The sequence below is a fragment of the Rhinolophus hipposideros genome, assembly GCF_964194185.1.
Source record: "Rhinolophus hipposideros genome assembly, chromosome: X".
Taxonomy (NCBI): domain Eukaryota; kingdom Metazoa; phylum Chordata; class Mammalia; order Chiroptera; family Rhinolophidae; genus Rhinolophus; species Rhinolophus hipposideros.
This window is the reverse complement of record NC_138046.1, coordinates 88,142,668-88,170,627: the sequence shown is the minus strand read 5'-3', so window position 1 is coordinate 88,170,627 and position 27,960 is coordinate 88,142,668. Positions and strand designations below refer to the sequence as shown.

At 52.5% G+C, this 27,960-nt stretch overlaps 1 protein-coding gene across 1 annotated transcript; it reads right to left on the bottom strand.

Moving 5' to 3' along the window:
• Window positions 1-13: 13 nt before the first annotated feature.
• OTUD5 (OTU deubiquitinase 5) lies at window positions 14-27,658 on the bottom strand. Its single transcript, XM_081043507.1, has 10 exons — window positions 27,342-27,658; window positions 26,296-27,163; window positions 16,109-16,202; window positions 8,572-8,636; window positions 8,331-8,487; window positions 8,084-8,232; window positions 4,555-4,758; window positions 2,895-3,096; window positions 2,693-2,806; window positions 14-2,384 (listed from the first exon to the last, which is right to left on the bottom strand). The coding sequence occupies exons 2-10, from the start codon at window positions 26,887-26,889 to the stop codon at window positions 2,263-2,265; spliced, it is 1,701 nt and encodes a 566-aa protein (XP_080899633.1). The 5' UTR covers window positions 26,890-27,163; window positions 27,342-27,658; the 3' UTR covers window positions 14-2,262.
• Window positions 27,659-27,960: the final 302 nt, after the last annotated feature.

Here is a 27,960-nt window from a genome sequence, read left to right as displayed (position 1 = left end):
AAATACACACATGTACTCTCCCTTATTCATACATTTATTAGGGGTCTACTGTAAGCCTGCCAGGCCCTGGTGGGGGTGCAGATATTAGAGATACATAGAGAAGTCAGACATCACAGTCCTTGCCCAGGAAGTTGATAGTAGAGTTACTGGGAAAGGAGTAAAGACATGTTTGTAGATAGAGGCCAGAATGTGGACGGGATCACACAGGGCTTCTCAAAAGGTGACCCTCGAGACATCTTGAAAGACATGACGGGGAGGGGGGGGGGCTTGGGCCAGGGAAAAGCAAATTCCAGGAGGCGGCCAAGGAAATTGGACAGAGTGGCAAGAAGTAGGCAGGGGCCAAATGGTGCATAAACTTCAACAGGATAGTAAATATTTGCTAACATTTGAGCTCTCAGAATGTACCAGGCGCTGTGCCATCATTCATCGTGTTGACCATATGCACAACTCTCAATGCTCACAGCCAGCGAGAGCATGAGGTAGTAGACCTTAATTACCCTGTCGTACACATGGGCCACTTGAAACTGCGAGCCTGTGATTTGACCAAGGCCACACAACTAGAAAAAGCTGAGGAACATTTCAAAACAACTCTCCAGCATACACATGCTTGACCAGTGGATTCCACAGACACCCCGCGGACAACCACTCTGCCAACCATGCCCTCACCTGCAGAGCTGGAATGCATCCTTCCACAGGGGCCCCATTATTGAGGCACAGCAAGAAAGACACTTGACAAAACAAGGGGGCCAGCCATCCTTCTCTGCCTTGGCTTTCCCCCTAGGAAGGTCGGTGACACAGAAATGTGAGGACTGGGGGACATGAACAACATAAAAGGGTTTAGCCGTTCCTCAGCTTCTGAAACCCGATGGGGGAGGCCCCTCTGGTCACTTCCACTACACGCACGTTGTCATGAAGCATCCCTTGTACCTTTCCAAAGCATTTCCTCATCAAACGATCACAAGGAAAGAGCAAACATTTATGGCAAGAGGCAAGCAGAGAAGCTGGAAGTTCAGTCCCTGCCCTCAAGCTCAGTCCTCTGCTCCCATCACACCCCAGGAAATCAGGCAGGCAGGCTACATCCCGCTACAGCCAGTATTGAGGCGGGGGCAACAGGCAAAAATGGAGCTTTCTTGGTGGCAACAGTGAATCAAATGTGAACAAACTCTAGGCCCCCCAACAGACCCTACTGGAGAGCACAGACAGCCCTGAGGCCAAGCCGAGGCCCGTGCCCTTGCCACCTGTGACCAGAGACCCACACACCCACACAGAACAGAGGCGCTCCGGGGAAACTGATATTTGGTTTTATTGTGCCAAGGACATCACAGATGGTGGATCTTGTCAACACCTGCAGGACACGGGTGCCCCATCTGCCAAGGCTGCTCCCACACCCCGCACTCAAATCCTGGGTGGCAGTCATGATCCTCAAAAAGTGCCCCCCACCCCAAGATTCCAGAGAGACTGGTGGTGGTGGTGGTGGTGGTGGTGGAAGCAAAAGGAATGCAGCGAGCGAGGTCAGGGTCTCATTGTCCAAAGCCCATGTGACACTTGCCCCCTGGCCCCCCTCCCTGGCCCTGGCTCATATCCTAAGCCCTGCCCACCTCCACGGAGCGGGAGGCCACAAACAGCAACAACATCTTTGTGCCCCTCCGTACCCCAGGGCCTGCCTGCCCCCAAACCAGAGAGATGCCACCTTCATTGAGCCAATGCTGCTGTCTGTCGTTTTTGAATGGTTGACTTGATAAAAGTACATTTTAATAATGAAAAAATCCGACATTGAAGGCTCAGACATTCTTGGGGTACTGGGAAGGGGAATTCCCCACTTCTTTCTCCCACCTCCCTGGCAATGTTGTGGAGGTGGAGTGACAAGTTTTTCTGATCTTGGAAGGAACGGGGGTCAGGGAGGCTTTCCTCTGTCTGAACGTCTCTCCTCAGGGGTGGCCTGGCTGCCGGTTGGTCTGTCTCTGTGTGCCTCTCGCCTACCTTCGGCACCTTTGCCCAAGTCCCCTGTGGAAGGCAGGGATGGTGCTGTGCAAGGGGCAACAGGGCACATCAGGTGGCGAAGAGACAGGTGATGGTGGTGGTGGCAGCGATGAGACAGGGCACAGGGATGGGCCAGCAAGAGGGAGGTAGGGAGGAGCATAAGGAAGGGAGAGACGGAAGGAGGAAGAAGGCAAGAGGGAAGAAAGCCAAAGAAGGTGGGGTGGCACTGGAGGGCAGGAGCGGCAGGGGTCGCGAGATGGTCTCCAAGTCTCTGGGTCGCCATCAGCTCTTGTCTGGGGGTGGGTCTCTGTGCACTTTGTTTTTCTTCATACTGTCTAGGTATTCCTGTTGGGACACTGCCAGCACCGACGCCAGGATCTCATCATCATCCCAGTCATTCAGACCTGCTCGGGCAAAGGACGGGAAAAAGGATGATGGCGCACCCTCAGCCGGCCTGCTGCTCGCCCTTCGCTGATCCCTGGCTCTAGAACGATGCCATTTAGGCCCCTCTTACTCCTATGGCTAAGAAGGCTCCTCTGAGCCTAGAAAAGCCCACTCAGAACCCCTCAGGGGCAGATCCCTTGGGCCTGAAAGATTCCCTGTTCTTGGGGAGATGGCCACGGGCTCCGGAGGTCCCCCTCTCAGGACTTGCTGATTCTTCCGCCTCTCCCCAACTCCCAGCTGGCCCAACTCCGAGACAGAGGCGGCTTACCGAAGGCGGAGGGGGACATCTGCTGAATGAGGGCCCGGCACTCCAGAGCAGGGTAGAGGGACACGAGGGGGGAAGTCGCCTGGTCGGCCCCGGTCGGAAACTGGCTGCTTGTACCTGCGGTGGACGGACAGTTAGAGGCAGGGCCCGGGGCCTGGGTGGCATCTCCTCAGCCCTGCATGCTTACTGTCACTAAGTCACTGACCTGGCGCACTGGGCGAAGGAGGTTTGGCAAGAGCTAAGACAGTGCCTGGGGAGGGGGGCGTGATGCCCAGCTCGGCGTGCAGCTCAGGGTGCTCGGGTGACGACGCTGAACTCCGCTGCCTTGGGGACCGGCTAGTCCACTCCTCCAGGCCACTAGAGGCCGCGGCTGTGGCGGAACTGCACGTGGCGCTGGCTTTCCGGGGCTGCGGGAGGGAAGGAGGAGGAGATAAGGACCTGAAATCGCCGTGACCCTCCTCTGCCGCGTCCTTGAGGGCTTGCTCCCTCCCGGAGTCTTGGCTGTGACACAGCTTCTACACAGGCCGCCGCCACTCCGTCACACAATGGGCCCCAGGACGAAGGTAAGCTCCTTACTGTCCTCATACCCTCCCAGCCAACCTGACAGGAAATCTGTTGCCTCCACCTTCGAAACAGACCCGGAATCCTCCCCCACCTCTCCCTCTCCTTGGCCTGTGCCATTAGCACTGGCCCAGACTACTGAGCCTCCTCCTGGCTGGTCCCCTGCTACTCGTGACCCGCCCCCCCCCCCCCCCGACTCTGTTCTGCACTCCGCAGCCAGGGGGGTCTCGTTAAATCCTAAGTCAGATCCCATCCCTCCTCTGCTCACAACCCTCCATGGCTTCTGCCTCATTCAGAGGAGAAGCCAAAGTCCTCGCCACGGCCCACAGGCCCCTTCTCCATCTGGCCCCACTGCCTCGTTGACTTCACCCCCCACTGCATTCTGTGCAGGCACACTGGCGTCCGGCTACTCCCACATCCCCGGCAGTGCGCGCCGCCTCAAGGCCTCTGCCCGCCCCGCGCCTCCCTCGCCCTCGGCAAGCTTTCGCTCCAATCTCACCTGTTCAGAAGCTTACCCGGCCCATGTTCTTTAATACTGTGAACTCCCAGCCCCACTCAGCCTTACTTCTCCCCTTTACCATGCTCCACATGTTTTCCATCCATACGTGCCACTTCTCAACTAACGTATTCATTATGTTTATTCTTAATTGTGTTCCACTCTGCAAAAACACAAGCACCCCCAGGACAGAGATCTGGGCGCGGCCGGCTCACTGACAGGGCTCGTACACCCAGAACAGTGCAGGCCACAGACCTACAATGGATATTTACTGAACAAGGTACTCATCTCTTGCCAACATGTACAATCACTCTAAACCCCTTGTGATTCCTCAAACATCTGTATATCCTGCCCACTCCCTGCCCTACAAAATTTCAAACTTCCAGTGTGAAGACTAACCAGAGCCCCCCAGCTCCACTGGTCTCCGAGCCAGGGTCAAGGGCTCCACTGATGCGTCTAACTCAATAGACAGGGGACTACTGAGGGCAGAGCGGGCTGGATCTGATGTTACACCCTCAGCACAGGGCCTGGCGTACAAGCACATTCAACAAAGCTGGTCCCCCTGAAACTATCCATCAATCCCGTACGTCACCACCTTCTCTTACTCCTTAAGGGCTTATTCTACACAAGTACTGAGAGTCCCAAGGAACAACGCCAAGACTAAGGCCAAGATGAGGTACAAACAGGGCTGGGAGCTTCCTTCTTTCCCTGATGTCAAAACCGCTTAATTTTTTTCCTGCTTGTTTGGGGGCAGAGCATGGGAAGTAATGGGTTCTTGGCCAGACCAGTGACAGAGCCCAGGACCCACCTGGCTGGTGCCGCGGACCTGGCGGGCCTGTTTTTCCTGATCCCGCAGCCACTGCAGGTAAGATTCCCGAGCCACTTGCTCCTCAATGGCCTCATTCGTGGCCTCCCAGTCTGTGGCCCTCTTCTTGTCTTCCAGCATCTGCTGCTCAATCCATGACTCCTCTGATGTTTTTATGGCATTCTTCATCAGGGACTGCTCTGCAAACTGCAAAGGGGGGAGGAACAGGGATGTGCGGTGACACTCTGAACTGTGGCCAAGAGCCAGAACTGGCTCAGGGAGGTGGACCCAGAGGCCCAGAAGAGAGGAGACAGGAAGGCAGCTATCCTAACTAAGCACCCCCCGGACAGGCTGCCTGTTCATCAGGGATGGGGGGGAAGGCAGGCTTGGGTGGTGGGACTAATCCAAATGCCTACACTCAGAAGCCCTGCTCCCAACCCCAGGACTCCTCATCTAAAGTACTAAGTCTGGGGCAGTCAGCTGCCTTCCAGCCTAGGCCAGAATTTAAAGAAGTCTCACTCGGTGATGACTGGGTTTCATAATGCTGAGGCCTTCCTCACCTACACCCAGATGGGACAAGGAGAAAAGATCACCCGACAAGTTAGCTGTGTGTGCATAGAGTGGAAGGAGTAGTCAGGTATTTAAGGGACGAGGGGATAGTATCAGCACGATCTGAGATGCTATGAATTGTGGAACGCTCTATGAGCGTGCTCTCTGTCAGGCTGTGAAATACAACAGCATTTTAAAAAACAAAATAATAATAAAAAAGAGCATATCCCAAGGAATAAATGTTAAGTATTGTTCAGCGAAACACTAACATTTTAATGCACATATACACACTGCACACCAATGTGTGTGCATGAAGTAATGATATAAAATGTAACTTTTTACCTATGGCTAATAGTCAAAAAAGTATGCAAAATGCTATGTTAGACCCAGACAATTTAAAAATGTGCAAAAAAAAAATCTAAACACACAATTTCATCAAAAAAGATATAAGATGCCAAATATGCATTTGAAAAGATGCTCAACACCATTTGTCATTAGAAAATTGTAAATTAAAACGACAAGGCAGTATCTATCAGCTGGAGATATTAAGAATTGTAGCTTCACATAGATACAGATGGTTACATACAAAAATATTTCTAGGTACAGTGGTACCTCGGTTTTCGGTTTTTACTTCTGGGTTTAAGGCGTTTGTAAACCAAAATGTTCGTCAAGGGAGACGTTCGAAAACCGAGGTACTACTGTATGTGTATATACACGTTAGCATATATACACATATCTCCTTACTCTGTCAGCTGAAAGGGCCTAGAAGCAAGGACACTCCTGTAGCAAAGAGCACACTCAGCACCCCAATCTTGGTTTCTAATAATGTTCTCCAATAAACGGAACCAGGGCTCCTTGGAGAAATGGCTGGTTCTGGGACCAGGGTAGGAAATACACAAGATGAGCCTCGAGCACCTTTAGTGCTGGAAAGCAAAGAAGTTCTAAAAAAAAACAGTAACAAGAAACAAAACAAAAATTTGAAAAAACAAAAAGCACACCACCACTATGGGGTATATCAAAAGAGACACAGGAACCAACTAAGAGAGCTTCCAATAGCCAAAACCAAAATAATTTGAGCATCCAAAAAAAGCAAAAAATAGCGCTGGATTATAACCCAAAGTATAAAATAAATATCTGTGAGTCCATACTGTTATAAATAAATGATTGAATAAATGGGGGATAAGAGACAAATCTCCCTTGCAGGAAGAATTCCAAACAATTTATGTAGGTATTCTACTCTCAAGGAAATGGAGAATAACCGCCAATTAAGTGTGGGCTGTATATGATGTCTTCCTTCCAATACGGAAAAGGGGGTGAGGGAAAAGAATGATTTTATAGTGGAGAAAACCCGACAAGCACTACTTCTGCCAGGTCATCAAGGTCAACAGCAGTCACGAATCATGTTCACACTATATTATATACTGCTGCCATGATGTGATGAGAATGGCACGTAACCACTGGGATCTTCCTCCCTACAACCCGTAACCCCAGTTTAATCATGAGAAAAACAGACAAATCCCCGAAGAGAAACATCCTACAATATACCTGACCAATACTCCTCAAAACTGTCAAGGTCATCAAAAACATGAAAGTGTGAGAAACCATCAGACAAGGGAGCCTAAAGAGACATGATGACTTTAGTTAATAATGTATCAATATTGTTTCATATATTGTAACAAACGTATCATGATAATCTGATATGTTAATAAGAGAGAAACTGAGTGGGGGGGGGAGGCTACATTGGAACTTTGTACTATCTTTTCAATTTCTCTGCAAACCTAAGAATGTTCTAAACAATTAAGTCTATAAATAAAAAATAAAAAAAACAGCAAAGAAACCCCCCCAAAAAACCAAGGCATTCAGTTTTTTAAAAAAAGGAAAAAACAGAAATGAGTGATCAAAGCACAAAAAGTCATAGATGAATCTTAAATGTACAGTGCTATGTGAAAGAAGCCATTCTGAAAAAAATACATACTGTACGATTCCAATTATATGACATTCTAGAAAAAGTAAAACTAATATAGAGTCTATAAACAGAAACAAGAAAATTGCCTAGAGAGACATGACTAAACGTAATACGGTCCTGGATGGGATCCTGGAACAGGTAAGATCATTAGGGAAAAACTGAGATAATTTGAATAAAGTCTGGTCTTTAGTTACTGTATCAGTATCGGCTCCTTAATAGTGACCAATGTAGTAGGCTAATAAGACGTCAAACATAGTGGGTTCTATGGGAATTCTCTAATCACAATAATTCTGTAAATCTAAAAGTATTCTAAAATTAAAAGTTTATTTAAAGAAAAAAATTAAAAAGAACCCTATGTTGGAGGATGTGTTGGTGTTAGGGTGTGTGTTTCCTAAAATGAGGCAGGAGCACTTTCTGTTTGTAGGAAGTGAAACCTGAATAGAAGATTTCAAAACCCCCTGCAGACAACTGTTTGTGACAGAGAATGAGAACCGGCCAGTGTGTGCTGGGAAAGCGTACTGCCACCTTCTGAGCACCTACGAGGTGAGGTGCCAGGCCCAGGAGCTTTCTGTACCAGCCAAGCTGCCAGCCTAGATTCCTTATATGTACTGCCCCAGGTCCCACAGCCAGTAAGTCTGGGGCCAGGCCTGCACCCCAAGTCTCTGAGCACAGCTGTCTGTTAAGTGCTGAGTTGCAGAGGAGGACCCACATAGGTGCCAAGACACCCAGACTGAGCCCCAGATCATGGTGCCCACGTGTGACTCCATAAGCCAAAATGCCAGCCCTCAACAGGCACAAAAGATGGGCGAGCCAGCTCAGACAGGCAAACTGAGACCACAGAAAGAGCACTGAGAGAGCATGTTGGGTGACTCCCTAATTTTACAGAGGTAAGACCTCGGGCAACTCAGAGAAGGGACAGGGCATTTCTGTGGGCTACAGGCCGAACTGAGACCCCAACAGAGGTTTCTGGCCTCTAAATCCAACCAACAGTAATCTTGGGTGTGGGGACCCGCTTACCCCTGGTTTGAATGATGGCAGGCCCAGGCCCACACCAATGGTGGCCTTGTTGGGATTCACCACTGAATTGTAGTGGATATTCCGATGGTAGCTGACACGGATGGGTTCATCCTCATTTTGATGGATCCCATGGAATGTGTTGATGGGTTCTACAGAGAAAGAGAAGGAAGGAGCATCCACAGTGGGCTGGGCAAGGCGGGCTTGGACCAGGCACGACCGGTCACTCACTGACCCACCACACAAGTACCTGTGCTGTACTGGTACACCTCCACAGGCCTGTTGTACATCTCTGCCATGGCCTGCATCTCAATGTGGTTGCCATGGCAGTTGTTTTTCCGTTTCCGGTTGATGTAGGTGGTGAAGTCCTCTGTGACATAGTTGGAGAAGTAGTCGGCGTTCTTCATCTGCAGAACAGATCAGAGGGTCATGGTCCGTGCAGGGAGAGCTCCTCCCACGCTGCCCCCACTCCACGCTCTCTGCTGCCTCACCAGGTAGTCCATGCAGTGCTTCCGGACAACTTCGTGCATGTCCTGGTCTCCGTACACCTGGTCAGCTGTGGGGGCAGAAGAAAGGAGAGGCTGGGATCAGAGCTGCCACCAGAGACAATTTCTGAGGCACGGAACATCCGGGGGGGAGGGGGAAAGGCTGGGGGCCAGGGAAGCTTCCTTTCCTACCCCAGCCTCGTGGGCTGGAAGGGGGTCATGGAAAAAGGGGCAGGCTAGGACAGTCTTTAACAACAAGAGAGTGCAGGTGAAAGGGATACACCCACTGCAATCTTGACATGAGGAAACAGGCTCAGGGCCAGTTTGTGGCTTGACAAGTTCACACAGAAGGTCAGTCTGTGACAAATTCAACTCTAGAACGTAGTTTCCCTGATTTCCCTGAGTCAGCATGGTCTCTGTAGGTTAAAAAAAGGAAAAAAGAAAAAAAAAAGAAGAAGGAAAAAGCAACCAGCTGGGCTCTAAGCCCAGTTCTGCCAGATGCTAGTGAGCTAAATAGCCAGAGGCAAGCGACCCAAGCAGTCTCAGCCTCACCTGCCGCCGTGTAAAACGGGAACAAGCTGGATAACTCCCCGGCAGGCCTGCTTGTGAGATTAACGAGATAACGGGTGTAACATGACCAGCACTGGCCTTGGGACAGAACAGTCACTCAGTAAATCAAAGTCGCCTTCCCTGTAGCGGGGCCCGAATGGCGGATACGGCGAAGATGACAGAGGTGGAGTACAATCCTGCCCCAGCACACCAGCGGCACACAGCACAGTAGGAGAGATCAGACACACACGCACCTAACCAAGCTTAATTCAGGAAGGGCAGCCTGTGGCCCACATGGCCTGGGCATCATAGGGTTTTGGTCAAATTAAGAACCAGGCTCTCTCTGCCCGGCCTGAGGATCTTCACAAATGCCTTCCCTCTTTTCTTTTCAGGAGGTTCCTTCCATTCTCCTCAGCTGCCTACCTGTCAAACACCAGTTTGTTCTTTCATCCAGTTCGCTACCCTCCCAGGCACCTCTATGACCAGATTTGGCAAAGGTTTACGTGTAAAGACTTCATCTACCTGATCACACCGGGCTCCCACTGAGGACGGAGGCCAGTTCACACCCAAGTCCACCCCCAGCTCAGGGCCCAACACCGTGCAGGGAATCAGTTTGCTGAGCGGACTGACAGGCTGGGGTAGCCAGGGAGCCTCCTCCCTGGGAAGTGAAGGTGGGCCCGACGATGAGGCAAGCCTGCCATCCACGGGCGAAGCCCACGAGGGAATTTCCCTTTGTAGCCCTGGAAGACCGCTGCTCTGATGCGACCTTCCTGGGGCCCTGGGGCAGGGGCAGGTCTTGCAGGGGACACTGCACGCAGAGTTCTTCCAGGACAGCCAATCGACCTTCATTGCCCCCCGCTTCACTCCCTGGAGGATTCCAGGAGATAAGGAGGAAAAGGCTGCTCTGAGATAGAAAATGGGGCCTATGCCTGTTCTCAAGTCCTCTTGGAGGTGCAGGGATGTGAGGGTGAAGGGGAGTGGGGGTTGTGAAGGCGGGAAGGGGTAGCCCCATCACCGATGTAAACAAGGATGTGGGTTCTGCGGCCACACTCTCCCCCCCCCCCACAGTGGCACTTCCAGCAAGTCACATGTCCTGTGCACAGGTTGGGGGCCCCCTGCTGCTGCCTTTCTTAGAAGCCAGGACCACAGAGCCCGTTGTGGCTGCCTGCCTGCCAGAGCTGCTTGATGAGCTATTTCTGTAGAACGGGCTTGAGTGCCGAGGAGGCAATGCTGTGGGCAGCTGCAGAAAACAGGAACTGAGATGGGAGCGAAGAGGTTAAACAGAGGCGCGGAGCTGTTCCTAGGGAAGGACCAACCAGCATTTCCAGGCCTAAGTGACAGATCTCCTTGGGCTAGATGCTGGATGCAAGAAAACAAGAGGGGAAGAAAATGAAAAGACAGACAAAAGGAAAGCGGAGAAAAGAGGGAGACTGGGGGACAGGGAGGGGAGCTGGGGGAGAACCCAAGGTCCCCCATCTCCCTTTGCCTGGCAGAAAGGCTCTGCTGCCTCCTGGCTGTGTGGCACTGAACAAGGCCCTTAACCTGTGTGGGCTGCACTGTCCTAATCTGTACAGTGGGGAAAAGATCACCTCTTCCTCTCATAGGACTCTGTCAAGACGGGCCAGTCTGCCAAACACCAGAGGCATACTAAGTGTTCAAGAAACAGGGCTCCATTTGTCATGCGGAAGACGGTGACTCCTCCTCCAGGTAGCCTGCCACCCACAAGTCAGCCAGAATGTCCTTGGAACCACTGAGGAAGCCGTTCCTCATTTCTGTTGTACTTCCTCAGCTAGAGGAAAGCCCCCAATCTGGAGTCGAGACTGTCCCTCGTGCAGGCAGGACCAGCTCTCCACCTTTACTGATGTCAAAGGGCCACAGATGTACCTTCTGTGCCCCTACTGCGAATCTTTACGACCAGATTCATGTTAAATCAATGCCACAGGCTTCACAACGCAGGGTCCTTACGGGTGGCTAAGGTATGACCTTCTTACTGCTCTGTGAAATACAACCTATCACCTTCTCTCCTCAGTGCTAAGGTGCACATATTTAATCACAGCGGGGGGGGGCAGGCACCTCACTGACCTTGAGATACACCCTAGTTTGGGGATCATGAATGAGGAAGAGAACGTGCTCCTCAGACCTGAGGATACAGAGCAGTGGTGTCTCCCCAACAAGGGAGAGCAGAAGGATCTTTGCGCCGCTCTAAGGCAGGCTGAGGACACAGCAAGTCCTCCTCACTGAGGAGGTGCCTGCCTCACTTTGCTGGCCCCGCCTGTCCTCCAGAAAGCCTTCCTCCTCCCACCAAGCACAGGGGCTAGGGGCCGGGCTGGTCTTCCCTGTGCGGGCCGAGCTGGGGGAGAGGGCCCAATGGACCTATGCAGGTAGGGGAATTCAGACAACTTGTTTTGATAGAAACTGAAACTCCTCCCCTTGCTGACGCTGCACGTGTGGGCAATCTGCACCTGCTCTCCCCTCCCAGAGTCCAGCTGGAAGAGGGCCCCCCACTACCTCATCTCTGTCCCCAACCCAAAGAGGCCTCGGCAATCCTCGGTACAATACTACAACTGGTTCCCCCAAGGCCTTTTTACATTCCAACTCATTCCAACTCATTCCATCCTCACCCAAAAAACACCCCAACTGACAGGAGGGATACTGAGGTACAGAAACGCGGCACAGCTGGCCCAAGGCCACACATTTGGGAGGAGGAAGGGGGGGCGGCAGGCTCTTAAGGAACAACTGGTGACTTCAAGCTCTAATGCCCCAGGTGCTATTACACCCCCCCATTCAGCTGTCACCGAAACCACCTGACTCCCTGGGGCCAGGCCTGATCCTGTCTACCTCAGTTTCCCCCTCAGCACAATCAGGAATCTGCTGGAAAGGTTTGGGAGTGGGCAGAGAACAGAGCTATCAGGGGCTGTACCCCCTGCTAGGACCACAGAGGTCAGCATGAACATTACCTCCCCGGACCCCATTTCTGTCCTTTCTCTGAGCACAGAGACACCAGCACAGAAATGCACATGCGCACACACAGCCAGCAGATCTGCCAAAGGTGTTCCCTGAGGCCAAGTTCTCACATGGCAACCCTCACAACTATAGACCACGATCACATTCACCAAGCAGACGCCCTTGCCACCAACCAGGAAAGACCGACAGCTGGACAAGACGCGGGACAAGACGCGAGGCTGTGCAGAGGACCAACCCCTCCTCCTCCCTAGCCTTCCCCAGGGGTTGCTGGGAGGTGGGAAGAGCCAACAACACTGAACAGACTTGCTTACCTTCTGCTGCTGCCTGGGGGAAGGTCCCCGAAACCTCCATAATTCTTCCTCCTCAAGTTCCCTAAAGTTTAGTCACTACTTGCCAAAGAGTTATGTGGAGAAGCAAGACAGGAGAGTCTGGACTACCCTGCTTCCCCGAAAATAAGACCTAGCCGGACAATCGGCTCTAATGCATCTTTTGGAGCAAAACTTAATGTTAAGACCCGATATTATATTGTATTATATTACATTACATTATATTATATATTATATTATGTTATACTATATCATATTATATAAGACTGGGTCTTATATTGTAGTAAAGCAAGACCAGGTCTTATATTAATTTTTGCTCCAAAAGACGCATTACAGCTGATGGTCCGGCTAGATCTTATTTTCGGGGAAACACAGTATGTAAAGGAGTTTAAATACAGAGCCCTACCATTTGTTTTAGCGGCACCTGAGAGCTGCCTGCCCGCCAGGAGAGTGACAGCAAGTTCCACTAAGGACAGAAAAGGCAGCTTAGTGTCTGCAGGGAAGCGGGCACACATGGTAGCCCACGGAGATCTTCTCCTTCTGGCCCACTTCAACCTTGAACACTGATGTTCTGACACTGGCCTGTGTCTCCTAGATAATTGAGTCCTGGCTTTCTCTTGAGGTCTCAGTTTCCCCATTAATGAAACAGTCAAACTGATCAAAGATCCATCACTCCAATGCAGATGGTCCACATTCCAAGAAGCAAAGGCCGAACGACTGGGCATGGCTAATGTTTCGGGGCCCCATCACTGTAACATGCACCTCTCCGACTGCTTCTCCACGGCCCAGGCAGACACACGCACATATGGCCCCCACTTTGCTCACAGAGGGCAGGGCCAGAGGTTTTTGCTGAGTCAGAGCCACATGGGGAGAAGGAAGGCGGAGAGATGCAGACTCACATTTCCAGGAGGAGGTTATCTGAGCACAGCAAGCATAGGGTGGACCACAGGACACCTCTGGGACTCAGGCTCCCACTTCCACTCCACCCAAGCCTTTGCTGATGTTCACGAGTCCCCAGCAGGGTTTGTTGGGAGAGAACGGGGCACAAGCAGTGGATAGTGGCTCCGAGGCAAAACAGAGGGTAGAAAGCCACCTGCCTCAGGATTGCCAACAGAAGAGGGTCACAGGCTGGCTCCTCGCTGGAGAAGTATGGCCCGGAGAGGTCAAGGAACACAGCTGAGGTCATCCTGCCAGGTGACAGCCAAGCTAAGAAGCTAGGGCTTTCCTAGGGCCATAGAAGGAACGTGTCCTATGGACACCTGTGGGTCCCCACACAAGCTTTGCTACTGACGACACCGAGCATGTCATTTCCCTTCCCTGGGCCTCAACCTTCTCACCTGTCTCACATGATGATGACCCGTTTTGCAGGTGAAGCTGAAGCACCCAGCTGAATGCCTAGCAAAAACTTGGGGTCAAAGAACAACAGAGTGGCCCCTCTATCTGCAATCCCCCCTCCAACTCCAAACCCTCAGTGATCTGCTCTTTCCACTGTTCAATGTGTGGCAGGAAGGTAGAACCTGTAACCTGTCCAGCGCCTAGGGTGACTACCACGTCTCCCTATCCAAGCCAGGCCGGAAGCAGAGGGGCGGCACAGAGCATGAGGACAAAGTCCCCTTTCCAGGCACATGTCCTGCGCACTCTACCCCAGGGAAAACTCCAGATGAGCCTGAGAATCCCAGGGGCCATGTACCTCTGGGGAGAGACCAGGGAGCTTCTGGGGTTTTATGGAGAAAAGCCAAGGGCCGTTCAGTCAGGCAAAATGTGCAGCCATAGTGCTGATAAGGAGAGGCCTTCAACCTGCTGCACTGAGCTCTTCCTGGAAGCTTGAGCTCCTTACTGGAAGGCCCCGATGGGAGAAAGGGTCAGAGGACATTTGGGGAAAACAGCTAGATGGACACACGTGTCAATACTGCCCTTGCTATGTGTTGCTGCAAAAGCTGGGTCCTCACAAGCCCCAAGGTCGGCCTCACAGATTACTCAAGGCCCAGACGCCCAGCTGCGTCCTCCAACCTTCACTCCACCAGCCACCCTGCGTACCCCACAACCAGCCTGAGGTCTGAACACAGGGCCTACCACAGAACAGACCCCCACCTGATCTTTCTTTATCCTCCTTTGATCCAAAAGGGCCCCAAACCCAGCGTTTTCTCTAGGAAACATCGCAGGGAGAACATGGACTTAAGCCAGTGGTAGGAGGGGGGGAATTTTCCCCGTTCAGCAGAGTCCAGGGCCTGTACCGCGCCTGCGCGATACAGCAGGCGAGGCAACCACTCACCCCACTTAACCTTTATTTCATCCATTCGAAAAACATTTGTGGCTCTGAGGCGCCGCTGAGAACAGGACTGAGGCTTTACCAATGCTACTGTTCCAGGAGGGCCTACTGCGTGTCGGGCCCTAAAGATATTTACTGACGTCATGTCATTTAACTATAACGAAACTGGGTCTTTTAGCCCCACGTTACAGCAGGAAAACAGGCACAGGATAAAGAAGCTGCTTGCCCAAGGTCACACCCAGTATCAGTGGCACAGCCCGAAGTGGAGCCTGGGTCAGTCCAGCCCACCAGCAGACATGGGGGACGTGTACCCGTAGACTGAGAATAATGGCCCCAGAAGGGATTCAGGAAGCCCTTCAGAAACCACCACCGCTTCGGTGATGGGACAGAAGTTAGGAGTGAGGGCCAGCACGCGACAGGCTTCTGACTCCCGGCTCGATCCTATCAGAAGGCATTTTCTCTACGGTAGACACCAGAGCCCCGAACGAAGGATCAGATCACACTCCTAGGTCCCCCGGACACCAGCACAGGATCTCACGACTGCTTGTTGTCACAGATTCGGAGCCAGAGGGGCCTCAAAGACGTAGCTCAGACTGGACAGTAGCTGGTATGAAGGAATTACTAATTTTGTTAGGGATGATAATGACATTTTGGTTATGTTCAGAGAGAGAAGAGAAGAGAAGAGAAGAGAAGAGAAGAGAAGAGAAGAGAAGAGAAGAGAAGAGAAGAGAAGAGAAGAGAAGAGAAGAGAAGAGAAGAGAAGAGAGAAACCTGTTAAGAGAAGCATATAGAAATATTTACAAATGAAATGACCCAACGTTGGAGTTTTAAAAATACTCTTCTCTCAAGAGAGTGAGAAAGAGTGGACAGGATAGTGATGAAGTAGGGCCGGCCACGTGCTCATGACTATTTGGAAGATGAGTGACAGGTACCTGAGGGTCCACTACTCTCTACTTTTGTGTAAGTTTGAAAACAGGTCTATGATCCCAGGCGAGAGCAGCGTGCTGTGGTTAGGAGCCTGGGCCTCAGACTAACGTGACCCACACTCCGACCCCCGGCTCTACTCCGTGCTAGCTGACCTTGGGCAAGCCACTCCCCAGCTCTGGGCTCCTCTGCTCATCTGACAAATGGAAGCAACAGTCCCGGCACTTACCCAGCTTGGGGGAGAACTCAAAGGGTTTCTGGCAGTGCCTGACAGAGCGAGCTGTCCCCAAGAATGTTAGTTTCTTTATCACCATTATTGCTGTTACTATTTCACAACGCCACACTGCCTCATGACCGGGGGCCTGAGGCCAGATATGAACCTGAGGCTGGGGCGTGCAGTCCCTAAAAGACCAGCTCGCTCTGCCCCCGACCCTGCCTGAGGGGTTACTCCTGCAAACTGGGACACAGCTGAGGGGCAGACCGAGGCCCCTGAAGGCTAAAGCAGACTCACCTACAGCCCGGAAGAGACAGGCGCCGTCCTCCTTCATCTGCTTGATGATGAAGCCCTTCTTGTCTCGCAGGGCCTTTTCAAACCAGTGCTCTTGCTGGAGGGAAGAGGTGGGGGTCAGCAACAGGAAAGGCCTGTACCCCCTCCCCAGGGCCCTGCCCTTGAGCTCCTGAGGGGCCCAACTGATTGGCTGAGAGGACCCTGGGAAGGGTCAAGTTCTCAGCCCCGTTTGACCACTCCATGCACGTGGAGTAGGAGACCCTCTCTTTTAGGGAAATCAGTCATGTGTAAGCAGAAGACCTGCTCCCAGAGGGGCACCAACCGCCCTGAGAGCAGAGGCCCAGCTGTATGCTGCCCCCTGCTGACCGTGCTGGAAATGCAGTGCTAGGCCTTCCCCACGATGGCCAGAGGCCCAGAGTTGGCAAGTACCTGGGACCGGGGGGAGAACCTGGCTCTACCTCAAGGCGTTTCACCTGGGGGCCCCCTCTGGCCACTTAGCTAGGACAGATGTTTAGAAGGGCTTGGCTGGCAAGGCACTGAGCCCTACAAGTTGCTACGGAACGCCAAGATCTTGTGTAAGGCAAAATACGTGGTATAAAGCAAAATATACGCAAAATATGATGATCTTACTTGTGACTGAACACGTTTAACAAATATATGTATGTGCATATGTAAACAAACACCCATGCACACAAAGTTGGGAAGGCTATACAACAGAATATTATCCCTAAGTGTTGGTGTTACAGGTGACTGTACTTCACCTCCTTCTTTGTAAGAGCTTTATACAATCCCTCGTCCAAAATTTCAAAACTCAAAAAGCTTTGGAAACCAAAAGTCTAACTCATGTGGCATCATAACCTGACCTGAGCTGATGAGAACCTATTTATCTCACTTGAAGGTGAATATTCAAACACCTCCATTCAGAAACACTGGGATGTTGGGTTACGAGGTGCTGCCAGACCCCACCGGAGGTGTTACAGAACACACGGCACACGAGGGCCGGTCAGACAAGTAAGTTCAGGAACTTGTTGCAATGATGTTGCTCACCTTTTTTTGGTATCAGAGGGATTATTCATTATGAATCTGTACCAACTGGACAAACAGTTAACCACATTTACTATTAGAAAGTGCTGGAAAGGCTGCATGAGAAAGTGAGACGACCTGAACTTTCCACCAACAATCCATGGCTCTCGCATCACGACAATGCACCAGCTCCCAGGGCACTGTCTGTGAGGGAGTTTTTAGCCAGTAAACAAGTAACTGTATTGGAACACCCTCCCTACTCACCTGATCTGGCCCCCAGCGACTTCTTTCTTTACCAGAAGATAAAGGAAATATTGAAAGGAAGACATTTTGATGACATTCAGGACATCAAGGGTAATATGACAACAACTCTGACGGCCATTCCAGAAAGAGTTCCAAATTGCTTTGAAGGGTGGACTAGGCGCTGGCATCAGTGCATAGCTTCCCAAGGGGAGTGCTTCGAAGGTGACCGTAGTGATAGTCAGCAGAGAGGTATGTAGCACTTTTTCTAGGATGAGTCTGTGAACTTAATTGTCCCACCTCATACAAGGTGATTTTTCTAAATTCTGAAATTTTTCTAAATTCCAAAGCACATCTGGCCCCAAAGGTTCGAGTAAAGTGAACCTGTACAGATGTGTATTTTTCAGATGTGTTTCTCGAAAATAATGTAGAGGTGAGGAGACAGAACAGAGGATTTTGGGGGCAGTGAAATGACTCTGTATGATAACATAATGGTGGATACACATCATTTTGTGTTTGTCCAAACTCACAGAATGTAGAACACCAAGAGGGAACCCCAATGTAAACTACGGGCTTTGGGTGATGGTTATGTGTCAGTGTAGGTTCATCAATTTTAACAAATGCATCACTTTGGGGAGGGATGTTGGTAAAGGGAGCGGCCATGCATGTGTGGGGGCAGAAAGTATATGGGAACTCCCTGTGCCTTCTGCTCAATTTTGCTGCGAACCTAAGACTGCTCTAAAAAATAAGTCTATTAAAAACATAATGTCCACGGGTTCATTTAAAACATTTCCACTTCAAAACCAAACCAACCAGAATTAGCAGACGTTTCCCAGGCCCCTGACGCCCTCTGCCGGCCACCAGAAGAAAGCCAGCCTGAGCCGGCATCAGGGTTAGGGACCAGAAAGCCCAAGACTGCTCCTCGGGGACACTCCCCTGCCCGGGGATTTATAGGATGCAGGCTAACGCCAACCAGAGAGAATCACCTCTCTGCAGGCCATTTCCCCCCCAGCTCAGGTGACAGAAATTCCTGGCCAAGTAGAAAGCACAAGGTTTGGAGGTCAGAAGCTCTGGGTTCCAACCCCAGCTCTGTCACTTGCTGCATGACTTTGGGTGAGCTAAGTGAACTCTCCAAGCCTCAGTGTCCAATCAAACGAGACATGTGATCTACCTGACAGAGCTGTCAAAAGGCTCAGAGGAGAGTCAGGACCAGAAAAGGCATGTAAATAACATACCGTGTTGTGCTGGTGAAGTGGGCACGGTAACAGAAGGGGTGAGAGCAGCGCAGCGATAATAGACAACTGGGAGTCCCAGGTGAGTGGCTAGACATGAGGGGTTGAAGAGGGGGTGACAGGAGAATACCCAGCAGCCCCCCCCCCCCGAGAAGGGATGGCTGGCCTGCCAGAGATGCCAAAGGCACTGAGAAGCCCTGAATGGGCTTCCACGGGCAGCACGAAGACTCTTGTTTGTGCACAACATTCCAGCATTCCGAGCACCCTTCCTGCCCCAAAGACTGAGGGCGAGCACCCTCCAGCTAGGTCTCCCAGGTCCATCCCAGCCGCGCAGGCTCAGCCGTCTCCCAGCACCACGGCCCCTGCCCTCGCCAGGGGTCTCCAGCAGGGAAGCTGCAACTGCAGCTACAGCCTCAGACTGAACAGAAGTAGTTCTAAGAAAGAAAGGCACATAGCAACCTCCTGCTCCCCTCAAGTGTAGGGGGAAAGGAGACCAAGAGAGGAAAGACAATAGAAGCGGATAAGAGGGCTCCTACTCATTCATCCAACAAAGGTTTGTCAGGCAGCTACTAAGTCAGAGCCTGGGCTGGCAATGAGGCCAGAGAAATAAACCAGACTCACCCTCTATCCTTGATAAACTCCCAGACTGCTAGAGGAGTGGGGGAACAGGCAATGACTACACACAAACGTGAGCAGAGCTGTGAAAGAGAACACAGGCGTGTCGGGAAACAGAGGCAGGGACCTGGCCAGTCATTAAGGCTGGCGCCTGAGAGGAGTTGCACCTGAGCAAAGGATTAAAACACCAAGACCTCCAGAAAAGTTCGTGAATTAGGTAAGAAATCACTTCTGCCACAAAGCACCAGGGATGCCGGATGCCAGCAATGAGTTCAGCAGAGCTAAAGTCCTGGGTAGGACTAGGAAGGTAAGCAGGGCAAGAAAGACAGACTCCTATTAGCCAAATGCCTGCCCCGTGCCAGGTACCAGATGCAAAACGTGATCTCAGTTCATTCTTACCACAGCACAGATGGCAGGAAGCATTATCCTCATTTTACAAAGGCAGAAAGGAGCTGGGGTTTGGGCACCAGCAAGGCCTGGTGTGGAAGCGACAGGGGAGGCCTGATGAGCCACAGCACGGTGACATACCTGGCAAGCCATCCTGGGAAAATCTTGGTTTGTCCCTGAAAGTGACAGACGCCTGAGCGTACTCTTGGTACAAGCAGGGCTTTGGTCCTGGGGCCACCAGACTGGCATCTGGGCCTGGATCTGGACGCCAGGCCATGAGCCACCCACTAGCTTTGGAACCCATAGCCGTAAGAGCCTGGGCTCTGGCTGAAACCCCTCCTCTTTCTCCCTTTGGGAAGAGAAAACAAGGAGATCCTGGTACTGTATTCCAGAAAAAGTTTAGACAGTCCCAGAAGCTCCTAGCACAGTCTCTTCCATCCACCAGCTGGACAAGAACCTGCAAGAAAGGTGCCAACTTGGAAGTTAAGAAAATGGCCCACGAAGGAAGAGCTGCTGGGAGTAAGGGGTGGGGCCTGGCCCAGCCACAGAGAAGTTCAGGCTGCATCAGTGCCCTGGCCTGAGAAAGTCCAGACCCCCAATCTTGCTAGCCCACTATCGAGCCTGAAGGCAATCCCTCCACACCTTTGAGCCTCCACAAAGCGCTGGAGAAAGCTCTCTGACACCATGGGACCCCGGATGCAAGACTGCAACCTACTAGTCCACAGGTCCCAGAAGCAGGCTGTGAGACCCAACTGACTTAGGCTCCCATCCCGCTCCAGTTATTAACCATGTGATGATCTGCTCTAAACCAGTGTTCCAATCTGTGAAATGGGATAACAAGTCTTCCAATAATAGGGATACTGGGCAGACTCAAACATGACAGGGCTCTGCCCAGTAGGAGCGCACAGAATGAGTTCCCTTCCCATCCCTGGAAGGGAAACAAGAACACCCTTGTAGCAGGCTGAATAATGACCACCCACGCCTACCAGGCCCTAATCCCTGGAACTTGTAAATGTTACTTTGTAAAGAAAAGGGATCTTTCAGGTGTGATTAAGTTAAGGATCTTGAGATACAGCGATTATCTTGGAGTATCTGGATGGGACCTAAATGCAATCACGTGTCCTTCGAACAGTAGAGGAAGATCCAATGCAAACATAAGAGGAGTCAACATATACACAGAGAATAAGATGCGAAGACAAGTGGAGGTCGAAGTGATCTGCTCACAAACTGAGGAATGTCGGCAGCCCCAGAAGCAGGAGGACTGGGTTCTCCTCTAGAGCCCCAGGAAGGAGTGCGGCCCTGCCAACACCTTGCTTTGGGACCAGTGAAACTGATGCTGGACTTCCGGCCTCCAGAACTGTGCGAGAATCCTTGTCTGTTGTTCTAACCCAGCCGGTTTGTGGTTAATCTGCCACAGCAGCCACAGGAAAACGATATAAGCCCCTGGTAGCACTCCTGTGTGAGCTATGAGGCAACGTCACGGGGCTCTCGCCCCACAGGAACCACCTCTCCATCACCCCCCTCTTGCAGGGAGTTAGAATTAAGGCAGCAGGAGCCCGGGCTCCCCCACAGCCTGGGAAGCTGCTGACCCTGCCCATCCATGAATGAGCTGCCACGGAAGGGGGGTGGGGGAACAGTAAGATGGCAGAAGCAGTGGCAGCTCATGGACAGATGTCTTCCCAGAGACCACGGCCAAGAGGTGTTTAGTATTCTGGGCTTCACAGCTCCGTCCCAGCGAGCCTGGTACCAAGACCACTCCTCTCTCCCCATAAACACCCAGGAACACTGGCTCAGCTCACAGGCAAAACACAGGCAACCCACCCCACGAGAAACATAGACAGACGCACTGCTCTCTAAGGACCAACACAAGCTCTCCAGGGCGGAGGAACTGGAAAGGAGCACGGCCCCAAAACCTAATGCCAGGCCACTGGGAGGAGAGAATTTTTTAAAAAAAAATTAAGATTCTGTTATTCTGCAATAAAAAGGAATGAAGTACTGATGCACGCTACAATACGGGTGAGCCTTGAAAACACTATGCTAAGCGCAGCAAGTCACAAAGGACTCCATATTGTATGATTCCATTTACATGGAACATCCAGAAGAGACAAATCAAGGCAAAAAGTAGATTGGTGGTTGCCAGGGGCTGGGAGGGGATGAGGGGACTGGGGGATGATGATTCTGCAGGGTGTTTCTGAGGTGATGAACACGTCCTAAACTTGATTGACCGTGGCGATAGATACTGAACCGTACACTTTAAGTTGGTGAAGTGTACGGTGTGTGAATTATGTCTCAACAAAGCTATAAAAATGAAGGAAAACAACCCAAGGACCTATAGCACCTGGCAAGAGAATGAAATGGAACACTGCTTGAAACTTCATAGCATACCCCCAAAAGCCAAGGGACCCCACTCAAAACTTTCACAACGGGTGGGGAGAGTGGGCAACAGGGAATTAAAGAAGAGATTACAACTACCTTCAGAGCACGGAGTCCAACCTCCCTCTTGAGCACTACCCATTTTATGGATGGAGAAACTGAGACCAGAAAAGGGAACTGCCTGAAGATAATAGGACTCAAAGCCAGAATGCCCAGGCAGGGACCACTTCCTGCCACACTACTCTGCCTCCCCACTAGAGGAATCAGCTGGTTCCCAGATGCCAAATGAAGGATCTTTGCTAACAAAGATTGGTTGTTACAAAGAGTCCTAGGAAGAACCCAGATGATCCTGGGGAAACTGCAAGAAAAGAATCAGCCTGACGTGGGCCAGGTCGGGTATTTACACACTTGATCACCTGAACATGAGCAGACTTCCGTAAAAAAAAAAAAAGAAAAAAAAAAGAAGAAAGAAAAAAAGAAAGAAGGAAAGAAGAAGGAAAGAAGAGAGAGAGAGACAGAAAAGAAAAGAAAAGAAAAGAAAAGAAAAGAAAAGAAAAGAAAAGAAAAGAAAAGAAAAGAAAAGAAAAGAAAAGAAAAAGAAAAGAAAGAAAAAACAGAAAGAAAAAAAAAGGAGCAGCTGAGTGTTTGCCTAAAGCTGTGAGGCAGGGAAGCAGGAGACCCGGGAGTTTACATTAGGCCTGCCCAGTTCCAAAGCCCAAACTCTTTCCACCCACAACCCTATCTCCACACCATCCAATAGGCCCCCTGGCAGGCAACCTCTGAGCTTATTCACAACAGCAAAGATGGCCAAAAATATCACTGTCCGCCAATTCTGAGCCTCACACCAATCACTTGTCCTGCACACCAAGCTTGGATGCCTGGGAGGGATCAGAGGGGCAGGAGAGGGAGCGGAACCCAGTTCTCTCTCCAAAGACACCCACCGTTCTATCACCTCCAGGTCGAGAGGGCTTTGTGTGAGTGCCCTAAAATCCCAAAGCTAGGTGACACGCCACCAGCTCCCTACCTGCCCAGTGAGGAAAGAGACCCGGAGAGCATAGCAGAACTCTTCTGGTTCATGCAGCAAAGCCCCGCAGAGCAGGAGTGGGAACCCAGTGCCCCGGCCATGGTGCCAGGTCCAGCTTCTCCCAGCCCCTCGGCATGCACACCCTCCCCTTCTCAGAACGCTCTGTGGGATCCTCAGGCTAAGGACGCTTTCACACCATTCTTTTCATAGGGCAGACTCTTAGCAAGGAGCCTCGGAAAGGAAACCCCTGACCCGAAGGTGCCGAAAGGGCTCCTGTAGGCAGTAGAGGTACAGTGACAACATCAGCACAGCAAGTCTGAGGAGTCAGAACAAGGACGAGACGCACCAAGTGTGCTCCCTCTCAACAACGCGCCTCTTTTCCAAGGGATCTAATGGGCCTCCGGGTTACCAGTGTCCCCAGTGACGTTCAGGACCCAGACTGACGCAGCAGGAAGAATCTCGCCTCTTCCCATCCCCAGAAGGTCCCAAGTTGGACCAGGTGAAACAGGGACAAGCAACTTCGTCCTCCCTTTGTCTGAAGACACGGAGGACAGGAAGCCTCTCTCCTCTGTCGTTGGGAAGGGGCGACACCATGCAACCACAGAGCTTTACTTCCACGTTCTTACGCGGACAAGTATGAGAGAGAAATTCCCAGCCCAGGAGATGCAAAGGGGGTGTGAAGAGGGATCTTTCTAGTCACCGTAACATCACATGACTTCGCTCCCCTCTATCCCTGGGACGAGGGACGTATCACTCCCTGTTACTGTGAAGGAGGAAAAGCAGACTTTACCCTAACGAGGGAGAGAACAAACAGCTCCTGGCCCTGACCCTGTGGGTCCACAGCATGTATCCTGCCTGGAGTAGTAACGGGTGGAAAAGCTACAAGGACGAGGGCTCAAGACAAGGCCCTGGCCCCTGTGAAGTACGGAAACGTTTACCTGAGCAACGGGGGCGAGGGACATGGGCGGAGAATTGCCCTGGAGTGGGGATGTCCCAAACCCCTTTCCTGTCTCTGGGAAGAAAAAAGCTTGTTGAAAGGAATTCAGGAAGCTCAGAATAGTTCCCTGACCCTGAAAACGAGAAGCAAGCAGAGCTGAGTCAGGGGGAGTCTCTGAGTATCTCCTGCTTCTTGAGGGAAGGCCTCAGTCCTCACGTCCCCAGGCCCTGACAACCTTCTCATAGAGGAGGAGTGGCCTGGCCTGGGGATGAGGGTTTCTTAGGACTGTGAAAAGCACCCCGGTCCTGCCCAACGGGGGAGGCGCCAGGCCACACTGCGGAGGACCTCCCATTCCTTTCCCTGGTGATAAAGGATTGCCAGGTTGGGGGGGAAGCCTCATACCCACGTGGGACAGGACTCAGGCCCCTCCCTAAGGTGAATGTCTTCTGCCTGAGGGGAAGCTTAGACCCCTGGGAAGAGACCCAGATCTCTTTCCTCAGAATCCCACCTTACCCTTGTCTCCAAGGGGAGTGAGCAGTTATCAGGACTTAGTTGACAAGTGGAGGGTGGTCTAAGGCTCAGGTCCCCAAGGCAGGAAATCTTATGTCCCTAAATGGCCCCTACAACTCAGGTAGACATATGCTACCTGAAATAAGGTGCAAGTCAGTATTCTAAGTGCAGGCTCAGGTCTCCGGTCCTACGATAAGGAGAGCTGTCGCACACACCTCAAGAGAAGTTTCAAGTTTTAGGGGAAAAGACTTCGTGCCCTTTCCCACAGGGACTCTGTATCCATGCCCCAAAAGGAAGGGTTTCAGGAATCAATTCTGGGGGAGGGAGTCCTGCTCCCAAGGGGCACCTTCAATTCCTTTAGGGGAAAGCTCAGACCTCATCTATAGACACACAGCAGTCACTGGGGTACGTATGGGTCTCTTGTCCTTGAGGGAAAGCTCCAGTGTCCTTGGCACAGTGGGTCTCAGGCCCTTGAAGACAGGCTTAGATCCGCGGGGAGCCCTCAGATTCCACCTCTGGGACTCCATGCTGCCCATGTCCCTAAAGAATGGTCTCAGGCTCAAGTTCCCAAGGCAGAAATCTTACGTCCCTGACGAGCTCAGACACTTGCGGGGGGGGGGGGGGGTTGGGGAGGAAGGGGACAGTGCTCAGATCTATTTCAAGGGGAGAGGGGGCTATTATGTCCCGAAGATGTGTTTCAGTCCTTCATAATTGGGGCAGAAGGACCTCATACCCCTGTGTGTGTGTGTGTGTCGGGGGGTGTCTCAGACCCTCCCCCCCGCAAGGAGAACACTCCAACACCAGTCCCTGAAGCAAAAAGTCTCCCAAAGACTTCACCTGGCCTGAGACCTCTGTGGGGGGTATCAGACCCAGTCTCTGACGGCCCCAGTCCTTAAGCAGGGGTATCTTAGGCTCCACCATCCAAAACAGGGAGCCTCATTTTCTTGAAGAAAGGCTCAGGCCTGGTCGTGGTGGTGGTGTTGGGTGGGGTGAGGGAGAGGGGCCAAAGGTCTATCACTTAAAAGAAGATTAAGCTCTGGGAGATTCAGACTCTTGTCACCAAGGAGTTCTCAAGATTACTGAGAGGAAGCATAGACCCTCGTCACTTACAGAATGAATCTCATATACCCTCGTAGAGTTTCTGGTCCCTGGATATCTTGGTCCTTGCCTCAAGGGGAAGAGAATCTTACCTCCTCAAGATAAGTCTTACATCGCTGGAGAAAAGCTCAGAAGCTCTCGCTCTACAGGGAATGTGTATGTGTGTGTCAGGCCCTTGATTCTAGAAAAGTGTCAGACCCCATTGCTGAATGGTCGTGTGCTGTGTCTCCCTGAGGAGGTGGAAGGGTTGTCCTCTGCAGAGTATCTCAGACCCCTGAAAGGGTTTGGCATCTTGGGAACACTGAGATAGCTGAGGTCTCCATCTTACTTGTGTTCCCTGGAGGGAGACTCTTAGATTCTTATGTCAGAAAAAAAGAAATCTCAAGCCACTGAACACAGACTCTCTCTTGGAGAGTCACGAGACTCCCCCCTCAGGAGGCATGCCATTCTGCCTGTGTCTCCTGGGGGGTTCCCACCTACTGGACCTACAACATGAGGTCCCAGGACTTGGAAAAGACCGCAGACCCCATCTTCAAGTCCTTCGTCTTATCTGGGGGCTTCTAACCTCAAGTCCTCGGGGAAAAGGAGTGGAGAAAGAGGGTGTCTCACACCCCTACCAGCGGAAAAGTGTCAAGCTCCGGGAGAAGGCATTGAGGTCCCTTGGGGAAATCTTAAACAGCTTTTCCTGGATCGCTACGCAGTCTGGGGATCCCGCCCACCATAGCCGCCCACCTGCCGCCCCCGCTCATACCTGCTCGACAGTGGCAGGGTCCATGGCCTCGATGCGCGCTGCAGCCGCTTCGTACTCATCCTCACTGTTGTAACCCGCGCCGACCTCCTCGCGCTCAGGACTGCCACCGCCAACCGCGCCAACCCCGGGGGCTTGACGACGCCGCTTGCTGTGGCCGGGTCCTGAGCAGCAGCTGCCCACGCCCACCGCGCCGCCCACGGCAACCACCACGCCCGCCGCACCCACACCTGCAGCCGATGCACCCAGCGCGTCACCCGGACCGCCGCCGGGACCGCCAGGGCCCCCACAAGGAGGAGGAGAGGCCTGCTGTGGCCGGGGGCCCGCCACGGCGCCGGGCGGCACAGCCAGTGCCCAGCGGTGAAGTGCACCCGGTGGCCCAGGGAGCGGGCCCTGAGGCGGCGGCGAGGCCCGGGGACGGGCCCCCACGACGCCCGAGTCACGGTCACGATCGCCGCCGCCCACGCCCGTGCCGCCGCCGCCCACGCCCACACCCCCGCCACGGCGCGGCGCCGGGGGCAGAGGCCCGGGCGGCGACGGCTCGTTGGCGGGGTCGGCGTCGGGAGGCGGCGGTTTCTTTTTGGGGAGAATAGTCATGGCGGCACCGACAAGTACCCCTCGGCAAACGCGGCGCGAGGCACGCCGGGATAGAACCCGGATGAGGGGGCTACTGTGATGCGCGAAGCACGACGGGATCGCCGGGACCCGGATAAAGAGATTGAAACACGGGTTCAAGAATCGTCGGCGGCGCCCGGGTCACGCGACAGGAGCACCCGGATGTGAAGTCCAAGGTGAAGGCAGCGCGGTGAGTTCCTCGTCGCCTTCTCTCCGAATTCGGCAAGTTGATTGTTACGCTCGTTCCGGCCTTCTGCTTCAAAGGAAACAGAACCAAAACAAGCACCTCTTCGCTCCGCCCCCTCGCAGGTTCTTGAACTACCGGGTGGGGCCCTGGGGCACCGCGCACGCGCACCAGAGCACAGCCCTGCCTCTCGCTCGGAAGTACGTGGGCAAAAATCTTCACCGCCGCCACAACAATTACAGGCACCAACCAATCGAAGCGGCTGCGTGGGTCCTCGCTGACGTCCACGGGCCAATCAGAAGAGAGTAATCGCTCTCCTGCGCCCTCCTCCGTCTCGGATTTCAGTCAAAGTCAGCACCCTGGTCCCTGGCCTTCTCGGCGTCGTCCTGCTCTTGAGTTCTGTCCCCGAGGCTCTGACTCGCAGGCGGAGGTACTGTGACAGGACAGCGTGGCCTGCCTTGTGCAGGACAGTTTTAAAAGCACCTCCCTCCCAGGCTTCCAGCTTGGCCGCCGTCAGTGGGACTGACAGGAAAATAACACTCCCAGAGCCTAGAACTCCTCTGAAGCGTCAGTTCCGGTCCCACCCACCTGCAAATCCACATCAGTGGAGAGGCGGGCTCCACTTCACCCTGGCAACAGGCCGAGTGCTGCGGTGATTGGTTAAGAGATGCCCTCACTCGCGTCGGACTGACGAACCTTGGGACAGACAGGCACCGTGGGGACAGGGGGTGTTTGGGAAGCAGACACGCCCTCTTTGGCAGCACGGCACTCTCGCCCTCCCGTTGACCTCCCCGCCCTGTGGCTAGTGCGCAGGCGTGGCACAGCATTTCCTGCCTTCAAAATAACTGTTTACCTGGATCCAGCGAAAA